Source organism: Gorilla gorilla, chromosome 6 (assembly GCF_029281585.2).
Source record: "Gorilla gorilla gorilla isolate KB3781 chromosome 6, NHGRI_mGorGor1-v2.1_pri, whole genome shotgun sequence".
NCBI lineage: Eukaryota > Metazoa > Chordata > Mammalia > Primates > Hominidae > Gorilla > Gorilla gorilla.
The window spans coordinates 139,193,562-139,217,314 of record NC_073230.2 but is presented as its reverse complement, the minus strand read 5'-3'; the positions used below and the strand labels follow the sequence as shown (position 1 = coordinate 139,217,314).

The 23,753-nt window shown below is 40.3% G+C and overlaps 1 protein-coding gene across 2 annotated transcripts in view; it reads right to left on the bottom strand.

Annotated features, from left to right (window-relative positions):
• Positions 1–249: 249 nt before the first annotated feature.
• The window catches only part of KLHDC10 (kelch domain containing 10), a 65,014-nt gene continuing 41,510 nt past the window's right edge, over positions 250–23,753 (bottom strand). For both annotated transcript variants that reach the window (XM_004046211.5, XM_019031607.3), the window contains 8 exons: positions 19,243–19,464; positions 15,030–15,184; positions 13,736–13,884; positions 11,411–11,495; positions 10,008–10,074; positions 8,488–8,535; positions 6,394–6,533; positions 250–5,434 (listed from right to left, as the gene is read on the bottom strand). In XM_004046211.5, coding sequence (XP_004046259.1) covers positions 5,225–5,434; positions 6,394–6,533; positions 8,488–8,535; positions 10,008–10,074; positions 11,411–11,495; positions 13,736–13,884; positions 15,030–15,184; positions 19,243–19,464 — 1,076 coding nt within the window. In that variant the 3' untranslated portion in view covers positions 250–5,224. The remainder of the gene's footprint in view (positions 5,435–6,393; positions 6,534–8,487; positions 8,536–10,007; positions 10,075–11,410; positions 11,496–13,735; positions 13,885–15,029; positions 15,185–19,242; positions 19,465–23,753) is intronic.

Below are 23,753 nucleotides of genomic sequence, written 5' to 3'. Positions count from 1 at the left end.
GACAGTTGCTCCCTTGCTGATGTCTTTGTGGAGGGAGCAGTGTGCTGGTGAGGGAACTCTTGTGTGTCCAGGAGTTCCAGATAGTGAGCAGATAAAGAACCCACAGTGGAGTGGGGGTGGAAGGCAGATGACTCACAGATATTACAGAGAAAAGCTGAGCCTGGTGGGGGTGGTGGAGGTGGGTAGGACTGACGCTTCTGTCATATAGGTGCGCTCACGTACACACAAATTACCATTAGACAATCAAGGTGAACTTGAACCAAATTGATTTGGATAAGATTTATTGATCAGATTGTTTTAGAAAACCAACAGCAAAACACTGACAAGGTACATAAATACAGATTGGACATTTTAGGGTAAATTCACTGTATTTCCTACTTGCTTGTAGGAAACCGAGTAAAGTGGAAAAGCTGTCCTGATCATATGGCATGCACACCAGACTGCAAAAGGACGTCCACACTATTTAACAGGACTGTGGCAAAATAGCTTTAAAGTAAGGCGAGCATTGTGTATGGCCCAAGCATACCCTGTAGGAAGAGCAAAGCTAGGCTCACCTCTCAGAGACTGTGTCTCAGAAAGAGGCTTCCTTTCTTGCCTAGGTTCTTCCAGGAAATTCGTCATTGGCAGGTGCTTTTCCAGGGAGATGCCTGTGCTCTCCCTGTGCAGACTCTGTGCACAAGGAAGTGGCTTTAGAGAGTGTGTTTTCTGATGCCTCCTTTATATTCTAAATGTATAACTAGTAAAACAACAATCACTACCGCTTGGTGAAATTGTTTTTTGTTTTTTTTTTTGTTTTTTTTTTTTTCTGAAAACTGCCTCTGACTCCACCCTGTACACTGACTAAGCAGGGCCCTTAAAAAACTTATAAAAAGTTGTTGTTTTTTTTTAAATTAAAAACATGAAAATTACACCAAAAAGATGGAACTACTTTTGTAGCACAACTCAGAACTTCTGTTCATAACACCAGACTAGAGAAGAGGTCGCTTTTGGCTGAATCTAATGACCTTAGAAGGGAAAGGCCATTGCTGGGCAGGATCTGGTGGCAACGCACACGGAAGTCCTAGAACTCTATGAAGCCTACCTCAGGCCCTGCGGGTGCGTCTGGAGTTCCAAGGCATTTGGGGAACCAAAGCAATTTCAGCTAACAGTGACCAGTTTTTAGAATGGAGCTTATGATCGGAGGACCATAAACCCTCATCCACCCTAGAGCTCAATGCCAGAAAAATAAAAAATAATACAAAAAATAAAGGAAAATAGCTTTTTGTGCTATATCAGAATGCTGGCAGGTAGACAATTCAGTAACCTGTGCCACTTTCTAAACATCTGTAAGACCACAAAAAAAAAAAAATGGGTTTTACAGAATACGAAGACCAACACAGTCTTAGAGGATCATTCAAACTTTCCTACATGCCAAGCTGTGTGACTGGAAAATAGAAGAGCCATAGCTCTTGCAAGATTAGAGGAAAAGCAAGTATTTGTCAAGAGCCAAAGAAATGTGTTCAAATAATGGAGTTTCCTCTGTGTCACACACAGCTTTTCCTTCCCGTAGGTACTAAGAGTTCTTTGGTGGTTAGAGGAGAGATGGCCTGGAGCTCAGGGCAGGAGATGACGCTGAAGAGTTACATCTACTCAGGATTACCACCTGTGGTTCCTAATTTCAGCATTCAACTCTAATTGTTCAGCCTAATTACAGGGAATCAACTGCTTATATGGTCACTGGTTGTCAGCTCCTACTGATTGTTCCTTTTCCTTTTCTACCTACTCATTAACCTCATTCCATGGAAAAACAGGTGCTTACAGGAAAGGATAGGGAGGAAAAAGAAATGTAAATGAATCTATTGTTTGGTAGAAAAGTTGATTCACTGATTATCTATGGATTTCAATGATCTGTGCTTTACTCTTGCTACTGTGGATAACCAAAGGTCACTGTTAACGTATCTTTTGCTTAAAAATGTTAATATGCTTATTATGCTTTAAAATCTAGCTATTTAAGGGCATGAATGGTTTAAAGCAAATTTTTACATCATGTCATTATGGCCCTGAAAAAAGGAGATTCTGCCAATGGAAAGGGTTTTGTTTAGCCCCAGTTAAGATTTCAATCTATTCTGTGTCAGTTTATAGTTTTTCCAGGATGTGGAAAATATTAAATGAAGAAAGCATCATTTTCTTCATTTAATAAAGTATTACATTCCCAGATAAATTAGTATATACATAGGAGAATGGATAGTGTTAAATACTAGGTTTTAATTCTCCGTTTAGGAAACTCCTTACAGATGGACTTCCTTGTTCTCCGGCAACAAAATGTAAGACATGAAAACATGAGAGAGTACAAAGATGACAGGGAGAAAAAAAATCTCAACTCTAACAAACCTAAGGAACAATGAGTCTCTAAGAGTTGGAGTAAGAAAACATGGACTTGAAAATCCAGCTTTATCATGAGTTGGCTTAAGCCAGCTGATCACATCTAAAATTCTTGGCATAATTTGACCCTAAAGTAATGAGCTCGCTTCCCCAAGATGCAAAAAAGTAGTCTACCTGCTTTATAGTTACACCCTATATATAATCTGTATATATCCATATGTTTTTATATATTGCACTTAAATTTACAGGACTGTAGTAAGACGGCTGGGAGTACCTCAAAGAGGCAGAGAAGCAGCAGGCATAAACTTTCCTAAATCAAGTAAACAGTGTCAGGAATTCCGAGTGCTGGTTATAGGTATACCGAAACGCCTGATGACCCCTATCTAATTTCTAGTTATCTACACTTAGTCATTTACACACAGTCTCATTTGGCATCCAGAACATGTACACATGTGTGGTTCTATAGCACTCAATGCTGGTCATACCATGTCATTTTTACTAGTGTTATATTAAAAGAAGACACTTTAGACCAAGGATATATACTTTTATGAAAATAAAACACACAGGTCTTCGATGTCAGGCCTCCAAGGTCTACCACAAGGAAGACTGCCCTCAGAAGGCTTAACAAAGGATGCCAGCAAGTATGGATGGAACCAGACCACATCTCTCTTCAGTTCTCTGGTGTAGCAGGGCTAGAGACTCACTTCTATCCTAAGGACCATGAAAGTCTAAGCACAGAGGCTGAGCATTCAGTCTTTGGTCCCTGTATAAATCCAGGTCAAAAATCCTCTTGCCACCCTGGACAGCCTGGCTTGTTCAATTTAGAATATATTTCCACCAAATATCCAGAGGCCAGGCTGAAGTCATGCAGCAAAGCTCTGTTTTGGACTAATGGAGCTGCTCAGACCGACTTGCTCTGGGAGAGAATGGAGGAGCAAGCCTGGCAGTGGCGGCAGGAGGTTAAGTGCTACACAAACTGGTAATGGCAAGACGTGGGAGGATGGGCCCCTAGAGGAGCTGCTCCTTTTTCTGCCTCTCTCCCACATTCCTCACTCCCCAGAAAGGACCCAAGTTCACAGGTGCGTGGTTATTATAAGACTTCCCAGAATACAGGCTCCATGAACTCAACCCATCACAGAGGGGATGGTATGATAAGGCCTAGAAATCAGGAGCACGTCTGGAGGCTGCGGTTTTCTCTTTCCCAGAACTGAACACCAGATGGTAGCTTTTTAACCGTAGCTCAAAGGTCATTTTAAATCCACACATAAGCTAAAGAGATCCCTTCTGAGATGAAGGAAAAAGAATAACTTTAAAAGCTAGGTGAAAAAAGAGGCACTTAAAGGAAAGATGTGTTCCAACTCTCCCATGCGAGTCTCCTGCTGTGAGGTGGCCCCGGGAGGACCAGCGCTGCCCCTTGCACGCCTTCAGCACCTTGAGTACACCTGCGGCTTACACATGCGCATGGTGAGCCTCTTGCTCAGCTCCCCTAGCAGCCAGATGGCAAAGCGAGTGAAAATGTATGTCATTCTTTTTAGAATTAAAAAAAAAACAAATCAAACAAACCAGAACTAAAATTTCACACACACAAAATGAATGCTACTCAGTTTCATTCCTTCCTCATGCTAGTTTTTAAATGATACTTGGTTCTTCAGGAAGGATGACCTGTGGCTTTACCCCCAAGACCTTGTATCCAATTACTAGACAATTATTCACAGCACCATGCACATTAAAGCAGACGGAAAAGAAGGCAACAAGCTAAGGGAAAAATCAAGGACCAACTGCCTGAGAAAATGGCAGGTACCTGGCCCAGAGATTAGAAAAGAAACAAGTTCTCAAAAGGAAATGGCCAAGATGATAGCCAAAGACCACAGCCCGAGTGGAAGCCAAGTTAACAAGCCCAGAGGATGCAGGTTTTCTCTGCCTGGCTCTTCTCTGGCCTCCCTCAGGAGCTTGTGTTCATGTTACACGGCATTTACACCACATACTTAGGGATTACAATTCCCCATGAAGAAGTCAAAGAGATATTTAAAACCATTAATAAGCATAAGAGAGTTTCAAAACTGCCAGAATGGAGAACTTTGGCCACCACAAGTTTTTCCGTTTGAAACATTCTTGGTGCCATAATTTCTAAGAGCAACAACAAAGAGCACGACCACGACACACACGTAAGTCTTTTGACAAGCCAACTCTAACCACTGCTGGCACCATGAGGATGAGAAAGAAATTACTAACCAAGAGTTGCTGGGCTGCTTAACCTTCCTTCAAAGCCAAAGGGTAGGTTTGAGTTATCTGTGCAACAAGATGGCAACCACTGCTGCCATCAGACCCAGCTACTACTCAGTTAGACACATCTTGAAAACACTAAGTTAAACATCTAGGTTTAAGTATAACCTGCAAGATTCCCAAGGTTAGCCTTCTCAGCTTCCCCTAAATTTGTGGTTGTTGCTGTTGCTAGATGTAAAAATTTTTTAATTTCATTTTTATGTTGATGATGTTTTAATTTCTAGAATATTGTATGACATGGAACTGTTCAGAATTCCTTTAAAAAGGAATCTGTCTTGATTAATAACATTATTAAGGTACTTTCAGGCTTTCCCTTAACTCCATCGAGAAGGAAGAGGGAGTATGTGAGTACATGTGCATGTAATGGGTCAGGAGGAACAGAAGCAAAGAAGGAAGCACGTGGGAAAGTGAGATGTCCATAAACTGAAAAACCAATTTACAGAAAGGCATCTGATGTATTTTCTAAATAAGGCCTTGATCAGGGTAACCAATCCTCTTTGTAGCACATTCTACACTGCCCATAAATAAAGGAGTCTCTTTAAATTAACATTTCCAGTATCAATGAACAGTCCAGAAATCCTCATTTCAAGCGTTCGATGAGTCCCTGTGTGAGTCCAAGGTGCAGAAGTTGTGTTCGGGAGAGGTTTGCAAGGTTAGGGAAGGCCGCAAGCAGCTTCTCCCATGCCAGTTCCAGCAGGCTAGGTACCACCAGCCAGATCTTAAACAATGACCCAGTCCGTTTGTTTTCATGGATGTTCACCACTCCTCCATGAATGTACATGCAACCAGCCTATGAGTAGTCAAAAGAGGACAAATTCAAACGGGAGAGAAACATACAAGGCTGAAGACTCAGTGGGGAAAAAGCATAGTAGATGGAATCAAAATGAAATGAAACAAGAATTCCTCACTGATCCCAATATCATGTGGAGATCAAGAGAGTTTAAATAATTAATGAATTACTAAGGGAAAAACTATATATATATATATGAATTTTTTTTTTTTTTTTTGAGAGAGTCTCACTCTGTCGCCCAGGCTGGAGTGCAGTGGTGCAATTTCAGCTCACTGCAAGCTCTCCGCCTCCCGGGTTCACGCCATTCTCCTGCTTCAGCCTCCAGAGTAGCTGGGAATACAGGCACCCGCCACCACGTCTGGCTAATATTTTTTTGTATTTTTAGTAGAGATGGAGTTTCACCCGTGTTAGCCAGGATGGTCTCGATCTCCTGACCTCGTGATCCGCCCACCTTGGCCTCCCAAAGTGCTGGGATTACAGGCATGAGCCACCGCGCCCGGCCTATATATATGAATTTTTTTTACTTCAACAACAAACAATTTCACTATTAACTAACATTAAACTAAACCTATATTAAGTATCCAAGATGCCAAATACTGGGAATACAAAGATGAAAATAAAGGCCTTTGCCTTCAAGAAATGAGCAGGATCTTCAATAATATGGTATCAAGGGGGTAAAACTATTCCGCCCTCCCAGGAAACACCTTTGACATCACGGTCAGGGCCGGAATGCCACAGGTAGCATTTCTCTTAGATTTATGTTATTCTCTCAAATTTGGGTGTGATGATTTTTCTCCTCTTTTCTTAGAGGAGGGCCTAGCTTTGGAAGGAAGTTTTAAAAATATGTTATTAATCATCTAAGGTTTGCCTATATCTGGCTTTTTTTCTTGCTAATATCTCTAAAAAGATTTCCTTATCATCTGTAACTACATAAGGAAGATATGAAAATAAAAACTTACTGGTGTAACAGCTGCACAGTGAAAATAAACTGGCTCTGGCATGGTAGCTGGGAGCTTCACCCATTGGAAAGTCTGCAGATTCAACTTCCAGATATCTCCCAGGATCACCTCTCCATTATAGCCCCCACAAATAAATACATCTGTGAAGAAAAGAGAAAGCCAAGATCACACAAAGGAAAAGAGCCAAAGCTATGGAGTGTTTTAGAGTAGGTCACACAGCCAGCTGACATGCGGCCAGTGAAGTGGATTGCCCCATGACACAGACGACTTCTGCTGTGCAGCCTCTCATGCTGTTGTCTTGTCCCTCAACAGAACTGAGATGCTATGTCAGGGTCTTCACTGGGACTAAGAATGCAAGCCTCTAAGGAGCCTTCATGTCAAAGTTTCCAAATTCAAACACATACCTACAGATTCCAGGCACAGAAAGTAAATGAGCAAGGGGGTCTAGGGAAGATAAACAAACAGAAGTCTCAGGAAAACAGACAGAAATGCTCATGCTCTAAAAGAGGCGACAGCTATGCAGCCCCAGCTGTTTGGTCCTATAACAGACTTAAGGCTGGCAATTGCCAGATCGTCCATTTTTTTCAAGGCAAGTTGGAAATCTGGTTATGTTTTTAAAAATGAAACATTTTGATTTTTAAGTTTTGGCTAGTTTTTTTTTTTTTTTTTTTTTTTTTTAAGAGACAAGGTCTCACTATATTACCCAGGCTGGTCTTGAACTCCTGGGCTCAAGTGACCCTCCTGCCTCAGCCTCCCAAAGTGCTAGGATTACAGGCATGAGCCACCATGCCTGGCCTCAGAAAAAATTTTAATACACATATGAGCCAAACAAAACACATTTGCAGGCCACCAGTTTGCAAACTCTTCTTTAAATAATGTCCCGGAAAGAATATATATTTATCTGCTCGTAGAGACTAAAGTCTCTATGTAGACATTTAACCTGAGGAGGAACGTTCACTTCACTGCAATGTTCAGTTTAGGAACACAAGAGAGGCTCTTCCAAGCTTTCTTCAGCGAGAAGAGGACAAACTGAAGCTCTGTTTGATCTGTACAGTTATTAGGAATAATTTTCCCAAAATGAAAGGTGTGGGTTTTCTGGTAAAATCAGTTAGTTATAACTAATTAGACAACTTGTAACAAAGGCTATGTGAACCTTCAAACGAAATGCCTAGAACTAAGGTTGAATTCTATTTGTATGGTGCTTGGCCTCAAAGAATTAAATGAATAAATTTCTTAACTCAGGTCTAGACCAAGTTTAAGCCAATACTTAAGCTATAAAATGCACTGGAAACTTTTTTGGCTAGGATTCAAGGAAAGCTTAAAGTACAGTTCCATTCTCACAGAGAGAAATGTGAGCAATGTCATTATCTATAAATCTTATCCAGAAAGCAGGAGCACAATGAAAAATCCCTCTGAACTAGAGATGGCAGAATAATCCTAGTTGTATCTGAACTAAGTTGCTAAAAGCATACAGGCTATCTAACTCATTTATACATGCTTTCCTCCCAGAAAAAATTTAAGAGCTATATCAAACGATGAAATAAGTTGTAAATTAAAAGACAGGAAGGTTATCCAGAGAGGAGTCACTTATCACATTTAGTTAAAGTAGCTACAGCTGCTTTCTGAAGCCATACAATGCCTTTGTTGTAATATGGCCAAAGAATGAGTGAAGAGTTCCATTTGGCATCAGAGAGAGAACAGAATCGACTTTATGAAATAACACTCTGAAGGAGTTACTACAATTTTAATACAATGTTCGCTGAGGTCTCTACAGTATAAACAGTCAAGATTATTAGTATTAGCCACCATAACCACAGACATCTGTTGAGGTGTGGGATGCTGAAAGATCAAGTGCTACAATAAAAGCTTATTTATCACCATTTTTTGAGTTCTCTAATAACACCAAACACCATACTAGTTTACATTATGAAAACGGCTGACAGAGGCATAACTATGAATTTCCCTTTAAGTTTACAAGAAATAGACTTTTCTCAAAGTTATGAGCCTCTTTTGAGGGGGCTATCTTAGGAAATAAGACATTTTCAGAAGATACAATTACAGAAATGGAAGCAAAATGTTATTTAGAATCCTTACCATTTTTTATTTGAACACAACTGTGACACCTTCGGGCTGCAGGAAAGCCTGCCAAACACACAAACACAGAAGTTCCATTACTTACAGAAAGACTGGGAACCACACTGATATAACACAGTGAAAGACACACTATGTGTAACTCAAAACAATCCCTTTGTTACATGTTAAGCAAACATTGACTAGTCCTTCTACTCCCTCCTTATTTCAAAAGCCATCAGGAGTCTCATCATAACAGTACAATGCTAAGGTGCAGGAAACAAAGAGGGAAAGGACAGGAGTTGCTAGTGGCTTTCCCAAGCCCTTTTACCCACAAGGAGATAGGTAGATCTTTATTATTTATTTAATTTAGAGACAGGGTCTCACTCTGTTGCCCAGGCCGGAATGCAGCAGTGCAATCTTGGCTCACTGCAGCCTCCGCCTCCTGGGCTCAAATGATCCTCCCACTTCAGCCTCCTCAGTAACTGGGACTACAGGTGCACACCACCACACCCAGCTAATTTTTTGTATTTTTAGTGGAGACAGGGTTTCACCATGTTGCACAGGCTGGTCTTGAACTCCTGGGCTCAGCCTCCCAAAGTGCTGGGATTATAGGCATGAGGCACCATACCCAGCCGGTAGATCTTTATTTAGGCTCCAATTTCTTATATCACCCATATTTCCCAACTTCTGCCAAAGAATTCAACAAAGAGGATTAAAAGTCTCTTTGCTCAATTGCTAAGGAGAATTACTGTGTTTTTTTGTTAGTTTTTGTTTTTGTTTTTTATTTATTTATTTTTTTGACAGAGTCTTGCTCTGTCTCCCAGGTTGGAGTGCCGTGGCGTGATCTTGGCTCACTGCAATCTCTGCCTCCCAGGTTCAAACAATTCTCCTGCCTCAGCCTCCCAAGTAGCTGGGATGACAGGTACATGCCACCACGCCCAGCTAATTTTTACATTTTTAGTAGAGATGGGGTTTCACCATGTTGGCCAGGCTCGTCTCGAACTCCTGACCTCAAAGGATCCACCCACCTCGGCCTCCCAAAGTGCTGGGATTATAGGCATGAGCCACCACGCCCAGCCCTAAGGAAAAATTATAATTGGGCTAAGGAATACAAGTATTTTCTAATACCAGTTCAACAGATTTTTCTTTCTTTTTGAGATAGGGTCTCATTTTGATGCCCAGGCTGGAGAGTAGTGGCTCAATCATGGCTAACTACAGCCTCTATTTCCCAAGCTCAGGTGATTCTCCCACCTCAGCCTCCAGAGTAGCTGGGACTACAGGTGTACACCACCAGGCCCAGCAAATTTTTTTGTATTTTTTGTAGAGACAGGGTCTCACCATGTTGCTTGGGCTGGTCTCAAACTCCTGGGCTCAAGCCTTGGCCTCCCAAAGTGCTGAGATTATAGGCGTGAGACAATGCGCCCAGCCCAACAGGTATTTAACTTGCCATATAACTCAGTAAAATTACTTTTTCTTTCCAAAATGAGTAAAAGTATAATACATGTTTGTTAAAGATAAATTAATCAATACTTTAAATATACCTATTTTTTCATGGGGTTTTGTTGCAATTTCCTCCCAGGCATTCGTTTCAAGGTTGTATGCATGGATCTTGGAGAAAAAAAAAGAACATATACACATACATAAATAATTGTAATTTTAGCTAGCCTGAAAAAGGATTTTTTTAAAAATAGACTTTGTTTTTTAAAGCAGTTTTCAGTTCACAGCAAAACTGAGCAGAAGTTACAGTGATTTTCCATACAGAAAACTGGACTTTTAACAGCAGCAGCCTGCGTAAACATATATTCTTAGTTGAAAAGTCTTTCTTTTCTTTTGCTTTTTTTCTGATCTTTCCAAATACAAGGGGAAACATTAAATAAGGCAGTTGAAAATTAAACACATATATGATTTCAATTTTTATTTTATTTTATATATTTTTTGAGATGGAGTCTTACTCTGTCACCCAGGCTGGAGTGTAGTGACACGATCTTGGCTCACTGCAGCCTCTACCTCCCAGGTTCAAGCAATTCTCCTGCCTCAGCCTCCCGAGTAGCTGAGACTACAGGTGCCCGCCAACACGCCCAGCTAATTTTTTGTGTTTTTAATAGAGATGGGGTTTCACCATGTTGGCCAGGCTGGTCTCGAACTCCCAACCTCAGGTGATCCGCCCGCCTCGGCCTCCCAAAGGGCTGGGATTACAGGCATGAGCTACCGCACCCAGCCCACTTTTTAAAATTCACAGAAAAAAACGAAGAAAAAGGTTGGAATGAGAAGCTGCAGTGCATGTGATGCTTGATTTTCTTCTATATGTTGTTCTGCAACTTCCACATTTTCTACAAGGGGCATGTATCATTTTTATAACAGAAAAAAGCAAGTGTTTGTAAGGGAATGTGGGAATTCAGTTTTGACAAAACTTGAAAAAGACCATTAAGGTTCTAAGCAGCCCAGGAGCTCTACAGCCTAATCTAGGTTCCCCTGGGATGTGTGACTATGACATTTTAGAAATGCCACAGGGATGGATGAATAACAGCCCTTTAGAGCTCAGCTTTCTCAAGTTCATGACGTGCAACCCTAAACAAGCCTGTTCTTTTTAGATACACAGCAGTGATGATGATGCGGATGTGACATTCTGATAATGCTGGTTCCAATTCTAATTAGTTGCTCCATTCAAGCTACTATGCCTACCTTTTAGTCACTTTCCTTTTCCAGCATAAGGGGATAATTTTTATAAAGTATTTTCAGTGTGTGATAAATAACACCTGTCAACTGAAAGCATTTTGGGGCACAGGGTTCGACCTTATAAAGTGCATCCAACACAAAATAGGTGTTAATGAGGAATGTGCTCAAAAATTAAAATATCCAAAGTAACAGAATTATCTTGCGTGGTTGACACAAGCCTCTTTCTATCCTTCTCCCTCTCCCTTTTTTTCTTTTTAAAAAAATATACCTTGTTTAAGGAATATGCTGTCCAGGAAGTACCACCTCCCAAGATGTAAATCCTCTGCCCGTCATGTGCAATTTCATGTCGGTATCTGAAAATTTACAATAAAATTCATTTATAATTAAGTGAAAAATGACCTAAGATTTAGCTATAAGGTTTTTTATTACATCATTATTTATAACAATAAATTATTGGAAATAACCTAAGTGTTTAACAATAGTGAATTGGTTATATGACTTACAGAATATACATAAAATGGATTAGTATACAACCAGTAACAGACTAGGCACTAGATGGTGGTTAATGTATTGAGAACTTTTTTGTGTCATTATTTTTTAATCAATTGCATTAAAAATTTATAGATACATAAATATGTACAGAAAATGGCTATTAGGATATAATCCAAAACATTAAACCTGGTTATCTTTGAGTTTAGACTTGGATTTTTATTTTCTTCATTTTGCTAATTTGTATTTTGTAGATTTTTCTATAATCTTTTGTGATAACTTTGTATAAAGGGGAAATTATTACATAGTTTTAAAAAGTGATCTGCCTACATTTAGAGACCTTAGACTATGAGTTTGCAAATTAAGATACTTATTTAGCAGAAAATTATGCTACACAGAACTGTGGATATAACATAAAACACCTCAGAACTTTCATCCAGGCAGTCTAGCTAAAAGCTAAAATAATTTATGATATGTCCATAAAATGACTTAAAGAAAGCAACCACGTGAAAATGCTTTGAAAACTTAATCTATTTCCTTCTTTACCTGAAGGCCTTGTGGCTGATAAAATCAACTACATCAAAATCATTCCAGTAAGAGGCCAACTCCCAAGTCCTCTTATGGTAGTTTTACAATGATCAGTCCACTAACAGTCTACAATTAAGATAAATTCTTCCTTAGCACCTATATGCTATTTTGTTTAAAGAGGCAACAAAGAGGCACTGGATTCATCTAAATAGAGTTAATAAAAAATGGTTTACTGTCTTTGCTTTCAAACTGGAGGGGAAAAAAAATCTCTTCAAGTATTTCAGTGAGTTTAATTCTTTTTTTTTTTTTTTTTTTGAGACGGAGTCTTGCTCTGTCACCCAGGCTGGAGTGCAATGGCGTGATCTCAGCTCACTGCAACCTCTGCCTCCCGGGTTCAAGCAATTCTCCTGCCTCAGCCTCCCGAGTAGCTGGGATTACAGGTGCCCACCACCACACCCAGCTAACTTTTTTTGTATTTTTAGTAGAGACAGGGTTTCACCATGTTGGCCAGGCTGGTCTCGAACTCCTGACCTCGTGATCCGCCTGCCTCAGCCTCCCAAAGTGCTGGGGTTACAGGCTGCGCCCAGCCACAGTGAGTTTAATTCTATGAAGAGGCAACTGCTATTAGGAAAGAAAAGTGAAAGATATAGATCTGCTACTAGAAGGCAACTAGAGAGAAACGTGATGTTTGAGTGTTTAACACAGCACTTAAAATGAATGACCTTTCCATACATCCATCCATACATCCATACATCCATCCATACATCCATCCATCATTCATCACCCATCCATCCATACAAGCTTCCTTCCATCTATCCAATCAACATTCACTGGGCATCACTGTGGGGATGGCCCTGTGCCCTGTACTGAAGATATGTCTGTGAGAGAATGAGCCAAAGAATTCTAATATGCAAGTTAAGAAGGGAAATCAGGCTTAGCTTGGTGGCTCACACCTGTAATTCCAACACTCTGGGAAGCCAAGGGCAGGCAGATCACTTGAGCCTAGGAGTTTGAGAAGCAGCCTGGGCAACATGGTGCGGCCTCATCTGTACAAAAAATTAGCCAGACGTGGTGGCACATGCCTGTACTCCCAGCTACTTGGGCGGAGGGCTGAGATGGGAGAATGCCTTGAGCCCAGGAGGTCAAGATTGCAGTGAGCCATGATTATGTCACTGTACTCCAGCCTAGGTGACAGAGTGAGACCCTTTCTTAAAAAAAAGGGAAATCGAAAAGTAACTGGACGGTAACTGTTTTGCCTGTAATATGAAATTTGGTTATAGTTGTTACCACTGGTTTCTTCTTCAAAGTGTTACTATCTTCCTAATGCAGAGAGACTAAAGTATAAGAGGAAATGACATGCAAAAAATTCTATAGTTTAGAAGGAAATATTATTTCCTCACCAGAAGAACTTTTTTTTACTATAGACCTTTCTTTACTATTTACCTGAGATCTAACATCCAACAGCCAGTTAGTTATTCTAACTGGGGCCAAAGGGTTTTCTTCATATTGCCAACACTCTGAAAGAGGTCAAATGTTAGCACGAAAGAATAAATATGCTTGAATCCTAGAACCTCACCTCTCTTCTGGTAGATCACAGGATAGGTTGTTTGGTTTCAGTTGTGTCCACTCTCTGGTATTGAGATCTAACTTGTGCAGGTCTGTGCTGTAAATATAGCCAGTTGTACCTCCAAAGACATAAAGGGAGCCATTGATGATGGCCATAGCCTGGATAAGAAGGAAAGGTGAATAAGACCGACTTGTTAACACTTGATTAAAGAATGTAAACTTACCAGATACCTCCAAATCAGGTTTTATGAAATTCTCTTGTATTTTCATCTTTTAATGTATCAGACTCTTAAAAGAATAAAGATTTTAGAGAACCCAGAGATTATTTTAAGAACCTGGAAAACACCTTTAGAAAGGTGAAGCTTTACTCAACTGGAAAGCAAGTCCTACCTGCCAAGATGATTCTTAAGGGTCCTGGCTGATCAAATAATTTCTAGCCCATGGGCATAAGCATTTCCATTGAAAGCTGCTTCTCTTTATAAGCAGTCTGAAGAAAAATGCTCTCAAGAAGCAGCACATATGAAAATAAGCCACCACAATCTGCTAAGTAGAAACCCTAGTTAGCAGTTCAAGGAACCTGATGTTTTCCACTGGACCCTTTTCAATGAAAGTTTCAGCTATTGTTATGGCCACTTCTTAAGTTTAAATGCCTCCTGTGGAAGCAACAAAGTTATCCAGTATGTGCTCCTTTGAAGTTAAGCTCAGAAGCTGTTTATCAGTACTAATGCCAGCGAGTCAAGAAAGAAGTCAAAGCTTGGTTGTTTTAAGCTTAAACTCTCAAAGAGTCTCTGATGTATGGTGGGTTGCTCCCTATCTTTCTGGATATAACTTTTCAGACCTAAGGTTTGAAGCGCTGGAACCTAAACTAATCTCTACATAATGTAGGTTTTAGCTCAGATCCATGTAAAAGTTTCTTCACCAAGTGCTTTCTCATCTACTCAAAAATCGCTCTAAAAATGACCAGGACCCAGACCATAGTGAAGCCCAATCTCTCACGGGGGGTGAGGGTAGAGGTGGAGGTGGGGTTCTAACATTTAAAGGAACTTCCATACAGGTCTACATCCTGACCTAAATTGAATTAGAAGCAGAAAGTGAAAAAAAAAGAAAAGAAAGGAAGAGAAAAGAACACGGCAAGTAACCAGATTTGCAAATTATAATTTCATATCAGAACTAAACAATCAAGTACTAACCACAAAGAACTCTTCTCCATTAAAATAAAATGGTAACAATTACAAATATTCTAACACCATCCCCAGACTAGAAAAATATGAACAAATACACCATGACTGGCCACAGATTGGTACCTGTCCATATATACGACTGGGTTTCTTCCCCCGACAGCTGAGCAAAGCCCATCTCTTATACTTCACATTACACACATGGACGTCATTGCCGTTGCTCTCTCCAAATGGGATGCCCGTACCTCCAAACACTAACAGGTTGTTTCCATGCAGCACAACTGAGGAAGGAGAAGCACAAGTTCTGTTCACAAATGGCTACCTGCAATTTGTTCCCACATAAACCCAGAATATCTGAGAAGCCACACATATCTGCTTTAATGATCTCATAAGATAGCTCAAACCACTGACATCTAACTAGTAGCTGAGCGTGCCAAATCTGAAAATCTGAAATCTAATTCAAAATCCGAAACTTTTTGCGCACCAACAATGATGCTTAAAGGAAATGCTCACTGGAACATGTTGGATTTCAAAGTTTTGGATTTGGTATGCTAAGTACAATGCAAATATTCAAAAAAAAATTTTGAAATGTGGAACACTTCTGGTCCCAAGCATTTCAGATAAGGGATACATAGCCTATACTACAAAGTTCTGCAGAAAAAGATCTAATTCCACTATATAGGCTCTATCACATAGTTCATTGCTAGGCATATATGACGTATTCAATACATATTTATGGAATTCACTAAATACTGTGTATAACAATATTGAGTTCCATGAACTACAGTCTACCCAGTATACCACTGCTGCTGAAGACAGTTCAAGCATGCAGCAAAGCAGAGAAAAATGAAGTATCATCTTTGCCTTAGCAAAGACCCAAGGGGACTCAGAATAAAGGGACTAAAGGGACATTCTGTTTTTGCCAGGAGAATGATTTCTAAATTTACAATTATGGTTTCTGTCATTTTAATCCTCTACCAGATAAAACAAAACACACCAATATCCTGCAGGTAACTTTGGTGTTCTTCCTCCTGTAGCTCTATTGTTCCTGCCACCACACACACAAACATACACATGCACACTGTACACACGTATTCTCTTCACTCATACATATGCTCTTTCTCTCTCTCAAAATAGTGCTCCTATCTTATTTCAGTGGCTTTTTTTTTTTTTTTAAGACAGAGTCTTGCTCTGTCTCCCGGGCTGGAGTGTAGTGGCGTGATCTCAGCTCACTGCAACCTCCACCTCCCGGGTTCAGGTGATTCTCCTGCCTCAGCCTCCCTAGTAGCTGGGATTACAGGTGCCCACGACCACGCCCAGCTAATTTTTGTATTTTTAGTAGAGACGGGGTTTCACCACATTGGCCAGGCTGGTCTCGAACTCCTGACCTCAGGTGATCCACCTGCCTTGGCCTCCCAAAGTGCTGGGATTACAGGCATGAGCCACCACGCCCAGCTGGCTTTTTTTTTTTTTTTAAACTCTTTTTTTGTTTGTTTGTTTGTTTGAGAGGCAGGGTCTCGCTCTGTCACCCAGGCTGGAGTTCAGTGACATGATCACGGCTTACTGCAGCCTTGACCTCCAGGACTCAAGTGATCCTCCTGCCTCAATTTCCCAAGTAGCTGGGACTACAGGTGTGTGCCACCATGCCTGGCTAACTTTTGTATTTTTTTGTAGAGATGGGGTTTTGCTATGTTGGCCAGGCTAGTCTTGAACTCCTGAGCTCAAGCAATCTACCCATGTCAGCCTCCCAAAGTGCTGGGATTATAGGGGTGAGGCACCACACCTAGCCTTTATTTATTATTTTGAGTTGGAGTCTTGCTGTCTTGCCTAGCTGGAGTGCAGTGGCATGAACATGGCTCACTGCAGCCTTGAACTCCTGGGCTTAAGTGATCCTCCCACCTCAGATGTCCAGGTAGCTGGGACTATATGTACAGGCCACTACGCCCAGCTAATTTTTTTTTTTTAAGAGACAGGGTCTTGCTACATTGCCCAGGCTGGTCTTGAACTCCTAGCCTCAAGTGATCCTCCCGCCTTGGCCTCCTAAATTGCTGGGATTACAGGCCTGAGCCACCACGCCAGCACTGATCAGCGATCTTTGATGTTACGATTGTAACTGTTTTGAGGTGCCATGAACCACGCCCATATAAGACAGTGAACTTAATAAATGCTGTGAGAGTTTTGACTGCACCAATCAGCCATTCCCTCATCTTTTTCCCTCTCCTCAGGCCTCCCTATTCCCTGAGACACAACAAGATTGAAATTAGGCCAGTGAATAACCTTACAATGGCCTCTGAGTATTGAAGTGAAAGGAAGAGTCTACCGTATCTAACTTTAAATCAAAAGCTAGAATTGACTAAGCTTAGTGAGGAAGGCATGTGGAAAGCAAAGGCAGGTGAAAGCTAGGCCTCTTTCAACAGTTAGCCGAATTGTGAATGCAAAGGAAAAGTTCTTGATGGAAATTAAAAGTACTACTCCAGTGAACACACGAATGATAAGGAAGCAAAACAGCCTTATTGCTGATATGCAGAAAGTTTAAGTGGTCTGGACAGAAGATCAACTACAACATTCCCTTTAGGCCAAAGCCTAATTCAGAGCAAGGCCCTGACTCTCTTCGATTCTATAAAGGTGGGGAGAGGTAAGGAAGCTGCAGAAGAAATGTTGGAAGCTAGCAGAGGTTGGTTCAAGAGGTTTCAGGAAAGAAGCCATCTCCATAACATAAAAGTACAAAGTGAAGCAGCAAGTGCTGATGCAGAAGCTACAGCAAGTTATCCAGAAGATCTAGCTAAGTGGCTACACTAAACAACAGATTTTTAATTTTTTTTATTTTTATTTTTTTTGAAACGGAGTCTCACTCTTATTGCCCAGGCTGGAGTGCAGTGGGGCGATCTTGGCTTATTGCAACCCCCGCCTTCCCAGGTTCAAGGGATTCTCCTGCCTCAGCCTCCTGAGTAGCTGGGATTACTGGCGCCTGCCACCATGCCCAGCTAATTTTTTCTTTGTATTTTTTGTAGAGACAGGGTTTCACCATGTTGGCCAAGCTGGGTCTCAAACTCCTGACCTCGTGATCCACCCGCCTCAGCCTCCCAAAGTGCTGGGATTACAGGTGTGAGCCACCATGCCCGGCCTCTTTTTCTTTTTCTTTTTTTTTTTTTTTTTTGAGACAGGGTCTTACTCTGTCACCCAGGCTGGAATGCAGTGGCATGATCACAGCTTCTGCAGCCTCAACCTCCTGGGCTCCAGCCATTCTCCCACCTCAGCCTCCCAAGTAGCTGGGACTACAGTCGTGCAACACCATGCCTGGTTAATTTTTTTATTTTTTGTAGAGAAAAGGTCTCACTATGTTGCCCAAGCTGGTCTTCAACTCCTGGGCTCCAGCGATCCTCCTGCCTTGGCCTCCCAAAGTGCTGGGATTACAGGCATGAGTCACTGTGCTCAGTGAAAGTGGTTTCTTGAGATAGAATCTACTCCTAGTGAAGATGCTGTGAACACTGTTGAAATGACAAGAAAGGATTTAGAATATCACTTAAACTTAGTTGATTAAGCAGTGGCAGGGTTTGAGAGGACTTGACTCCAATTTTGAAAGAAGCTCTACTCTGGGTAAAATGCTATCAAACAGCATTAAATGCTACAGAGAAATCTTTTGTGAAAGGAAGAGCCAATTGATGCAGCAAACTTCAATGTTGTCTTAAGAAATTGCCACAATCACCCCAACCTTCAGCGACCACCACCCTGATAAGTCAGCTGCCACCAACATCGAGACAAAACCCTCCACCAGCAAAAAGATTACAACTCGCTGAAGGCTCAGATGGTTGTTAGCACTTTTTAGCAATAAAGTATTTTTAATTAAGGTATGTACTTTTTTAGAGATAATGCTATTGCACACGAAAGAGACTAGTGCATAGTGTAAACATAACTTTATATGCACTAGGAAACCAAAAATGTTATGTGACTTGCTTTATTTTGGTGGTTTGGAACTAAACCCAGGACATCTCTGAGGTATGCCTGTACTTTGCTCAACAGCTATTAACTGTCATCGTCATAAGCCCCATTTGTTGACCTTCTACTGCGTGATACTTTATATTGAACCCTCTAAGATATTATTAATCCCATTTTACAAGTTAGGAAATTAAAGCTAAAACTCACCTGACAAGCTGAATTCAAACTCAGGACCCAAATAATTTGGAATCACCATACTGTTATTACCCTAGTAAAAAGCCTATCCACCCACAGGGCGAAATCACATTATAGTGTTATAAATTATCAATGAGGAATATGGGACATTGAACCTGGCTTCTCAGACATTTCATAAAGTCAGGAGTTACGAACTGCTTGCACTCACGTGACATAGATGCCAATTCCCGGGGCATGTAGCCATCTGTGCCCATCTGGTGCCATACTCCTGTAGCAAAATGATACCTCCAGAGTTCCCTGAAGAGAGGATAGTCTTCATTATCAGGCCCTCCCGATTCATCATAATCTGGGTTATAACCTCCAAACACATACAGGTTGGTATTATCTGCCACGCAACGATGTCCACTTCGTGCTGGTGGAGGTCTGTGGCCTAGGAGAGAAGAGGACAGTTTTCCACAGGTGTCCTACCAGTTTAAAAGCACAAACAAAATTAGGTAACAACCATTTTAGCCATAAAAGGGGATCAGGAAGGATTTATAACATGGATATACTTCTTATTTGTTTAGATTTATAACATGGATATACTTCCTAATAATACTTCTTATGCACATATACTACTTAAGATTTTAAGGAGCTAGTCTCTACTTCTATTTTTTATGACTACCTTCAGATTTTGATAACTGTAAAAAGCATGACAAATTCAAGAAAATGGCTGACAACTTGAAATTTTCAAGAAAAGAAGGAGGAAAGGTTTAATAATCCAAAAGCTAACAGGACAAGTTTTCTTATTTCCTTAGAGGAGAAAAAAACACAGGCCAACTAAATTAAACTGTGAATATTAGAGAACTAAATAAATATAATCACGAATATGAATGAGTCATGTATAAATAAAAATACACACACACAAAATCTATGATTTTTCCACAAGATATAATTATACACTTACAATGAAAACTGGCTGTTAAGGAGTTACAGTAAAATTTTGACTTTAAATAACATCCCGGATATTATGGAGGTTAACAAAGAATCTCCTTATATTTATCTCAGAGAGCATCTTTCATCCTATTAAGAGCTTTACTAAGAAAAGCTATTCCTACAATTTAAATTTGAAAGTGTCCTGAAGTCTAAATTATATCAACTTTTTTTTTTTTTTTTTTTGAGACCGAGTCTCACTCTGTCACCCAGGCTGGAGTGCAGTGGCGCGATCTCAGCTCACTGCAACCTCTGCCTCCCAGGTTCAAGCGATTGTCCTGTCTCAGTCTCCCAAGTAGCTGGGATTATAGGTGCCCGCCACCATGCCTGGCTAATTTTGTGTTTTTAGTAGAGACAGGGTTTTCCATGTTGGTCAGGCTGGTCTTGAACTCCTGACCTCAGGTGATCAGCCTGCCTTGGCCTCCCAACATCCTGGGATTACAGGTATGAGCTACTGCACCCGGTCTCAACTAGTTTACTAAAAATTACTTCAAGGTTATTTTAGAGTAAAAAAAAAAACAAAAAAAAAACTTTATTGTAGTTTCTGTTATCCTTAAAATGTTTATACCAATCTATACAAACCCTTGCCTAACTTCAGAACCAAAGATGCTTAAATACATATTGGATGGAATAAGAAGCTACTATAGTTGTGACCCAAAAGATGAATGTAGTTTTTTATGTTGGTAATAGATACTAGTATAAAGTTAATATTTAGGACAACACTAGACACCTAATAAACATGTTATACATTTATTACCAACCTAATACAGGCCTTCTATATTTACTTTTTAAAATCAAAATCCCACTTTCTAAGGTTATATTTTTAAACAAGAGCTGAAATTGTGCACAGATTGAGAGCAACAAAAAACAGTGAATCACTGAGTCACTCACGTCCAACCTGTTAGTCGTGTTTGAAAGTCTTTGATGGTTCCTCACCACTCAAGTATCAAGTCCCCTGCCCAACATGTTAGAGCTTTTCTCCTACTAACCTTGTCCTACTGTCAGTTTCTCATACTTCTCTCTGCTTGGAAATCCCAGAGTTCCTCCCTTACACCTTGGCCTAGTCTACCTACCTACCCATCAATCCCTACTTGTGGAAATACCTAAGTCTAGTGCACACCACCCTTTTCATCAAATGAACCCTTCCAGTTCAGTACCATACTACTCATATATTAGTGTATACATGTACAATTAATAAGATCACACCTTAACTATGTAAATACATGAATATCAGGCAAACTATAATCAGTTGGCAAATTTACTATTTACCTTAAATGAAGAATTCAGTTTCTCTTTTTAGGACTCTTGAAACAGAAAGTGTGGTGTGGAAGAAAAAATAAGAGCTCCTATAAATGTCTAAGTTTGAATCCAGGTTCTTTCTAATTGCTACTTTGAGCAAGTCACTGACCTTCATTTAGTCTCAGCTTCCTCATTTGCATATTGGGATATTATTACTGCACTTCAAAGATTTGTTAGATTTGTCATGTTGAAATGTTTATTGGCTTATACAGGTAACTTTCTAGGAGGCTGTGAGCTATTTGAGGGAAAAGGAATACATTTGTATTTACCTTTCTATAACCAAGCCTCGGGCACACAGCAAACACTAAATGAACCGGAATCAACTTATTTGGCATTTAATTTTTTCTATGCATTTTGTCAGTTTGTTTTTCTTTTCCAAACAGTTTATAAGCTCCTCAAAGGCAAAGGTCATGTATAATAATTATCCTGTATCACCCACAACACCTAAAACAGTTAGTACCTAAAACAGGTACTAAAAGTTTGGTTGACTTTAACGTCAGGCCAAAGTAAACAGCGACAGGGAAGATTAAAACAGTGTCTAACTCTCAGTGGACTTTGGTATTATTATGCCTAACAGATACATGGTTTAAGGAACGGGTGTTGGATTACGCAATGTTCTTCTCAAGGCACAAATGCTTCTTTCTAAGAATTAGCAAGACAAATTTAAAGAAGAAATCTAACAGAGTTGCTATGGTCAGCAGACAGGAACTCTAAAAATCTCTGTCATTTGCTGTATTACCTGAAGCCAATAGATAATTTTTAAAGCTGCTTTTGGGCAAATATGAAAAGAAATGCAGTCTATTCTACATTTTCTCTAAATGGCTGTACAGCAGGGAAGGTGATGTTATAAGTTTATTGCCAACTATCTCTGTGACAAATACAATTCACATGGATTACACAGTTGAGGGGTCTGTGAAAAGACGGTTTCGTATTTCTCTACTCACTCACTCACTCAGGTCAAAAATATTGGGCCAGGCATGGTGGCTCACACCTGTAATCCAAGCACTTTGGGAAGCCAAGGCGGGTGGATGACCTGAGGTCAGGATTTTGAGACCAGCCTGGTCAACATGGTGAAACCCCATCTCTACTAAAAATACAAAAACTAGCCAGGTGTGGTGGCAGGCAGGTGTAATCCCAGCTACTCGGAAGGCTGAGGCAGGAGAATTGCTTGAACCTGGGAGGCGGAGGTTGCAGTGAGCCAAGATTGTGCCACTGCACTCTAGCCTGGGTGACAAGAGCAAAACTCCGTCTCAAAAAAAAAAAAAGTTATTATTGGATGCTGGCTATGTACTAAGTACCATGTACTGTGCTAGGTGCTGGGGATACAGTGATAAGGCAATGACTACCTCTGTCCTCGGGAGCTTACAGTCCAGCCTGCACAGCCCAAGTCAGTAGCCATGAGCCATAACATATGGCTCCTGAGCACTTGAAATGTGGGTGGTCCAAACTGAACTGTGCTTTACATGTAAAATACTCACTGGATTTCAAAGACTTAGTACCCAAAAATGAATGTGAAATTATTAGTTTTCATATTGATTGTATGTTGAAATATTTTTAATATACTGGGTTGAATAAAAATATTAAAATTAATGTTACCTGTCTGTTTTACTTTTTTAAATGTGGGTACTGGAAAAATTTTAATTCTGTGGTTTACCTATTTCTGACACAGTGCTGATCCAGCCCAACTGTTGGCTTCTGTTAATAATTTCACGATCTCTGCAAATCACACTTTTGGGTGAAGAGCATCTAATCAATATTTGATAAATATTAAACATCCTGTCAAGGAATCTCATAGCTGAGAGTAAAAATGCAACTCCTCTTTCTCTCTCGCCAGTAACTACAGATTTCTTTCTCATATTTATAACCCAAGAGTGACTAACATATTAAAAAGCCATTCCATTTTGGATAAACCATGGGAATTTGTCTGTCTGGGTTAATGCCACGGAGACTAAGCATTAATTTTTATTAGGTGAAATATAGCATAGGGTCCTCAACCTTGACAAAACTGAAATTGTGTTTCAGGGTCTAAAGTAGCTCTCTAAATCCTCCCCCAAATTCTCCATCTGCAAATCCCATTTTCCTAAAAATAACTTGCTGCTAATAAAATCTACCATAGAATTCGTTTACCTGATTCAGGAACTCCCAGTGGAAAATGTAAAAGCAAAAAATTAAAACAGAACCTGTATTCACAGGTAAACACTTAATATCCAGAAGGGAACATGAAGCTAGAGGATTATGTCCCTGTGATGTGGGACCCATCCTCTCTTCCATGTCACAAGGGCTTGCTCTTTACCCAGGGAGCAAGCTGGAACTTACGGTAACCAGGGAAATGGGTTTTAGTTTCTAGCCCAAAGGCAGAAAGAAGCTAGCTGTCTGAGATAATGTGACAGAAGGTTAAGTTGTTTCCAATGTTTTCACTATTACAAATAATATTGTAACAAAGCTTCC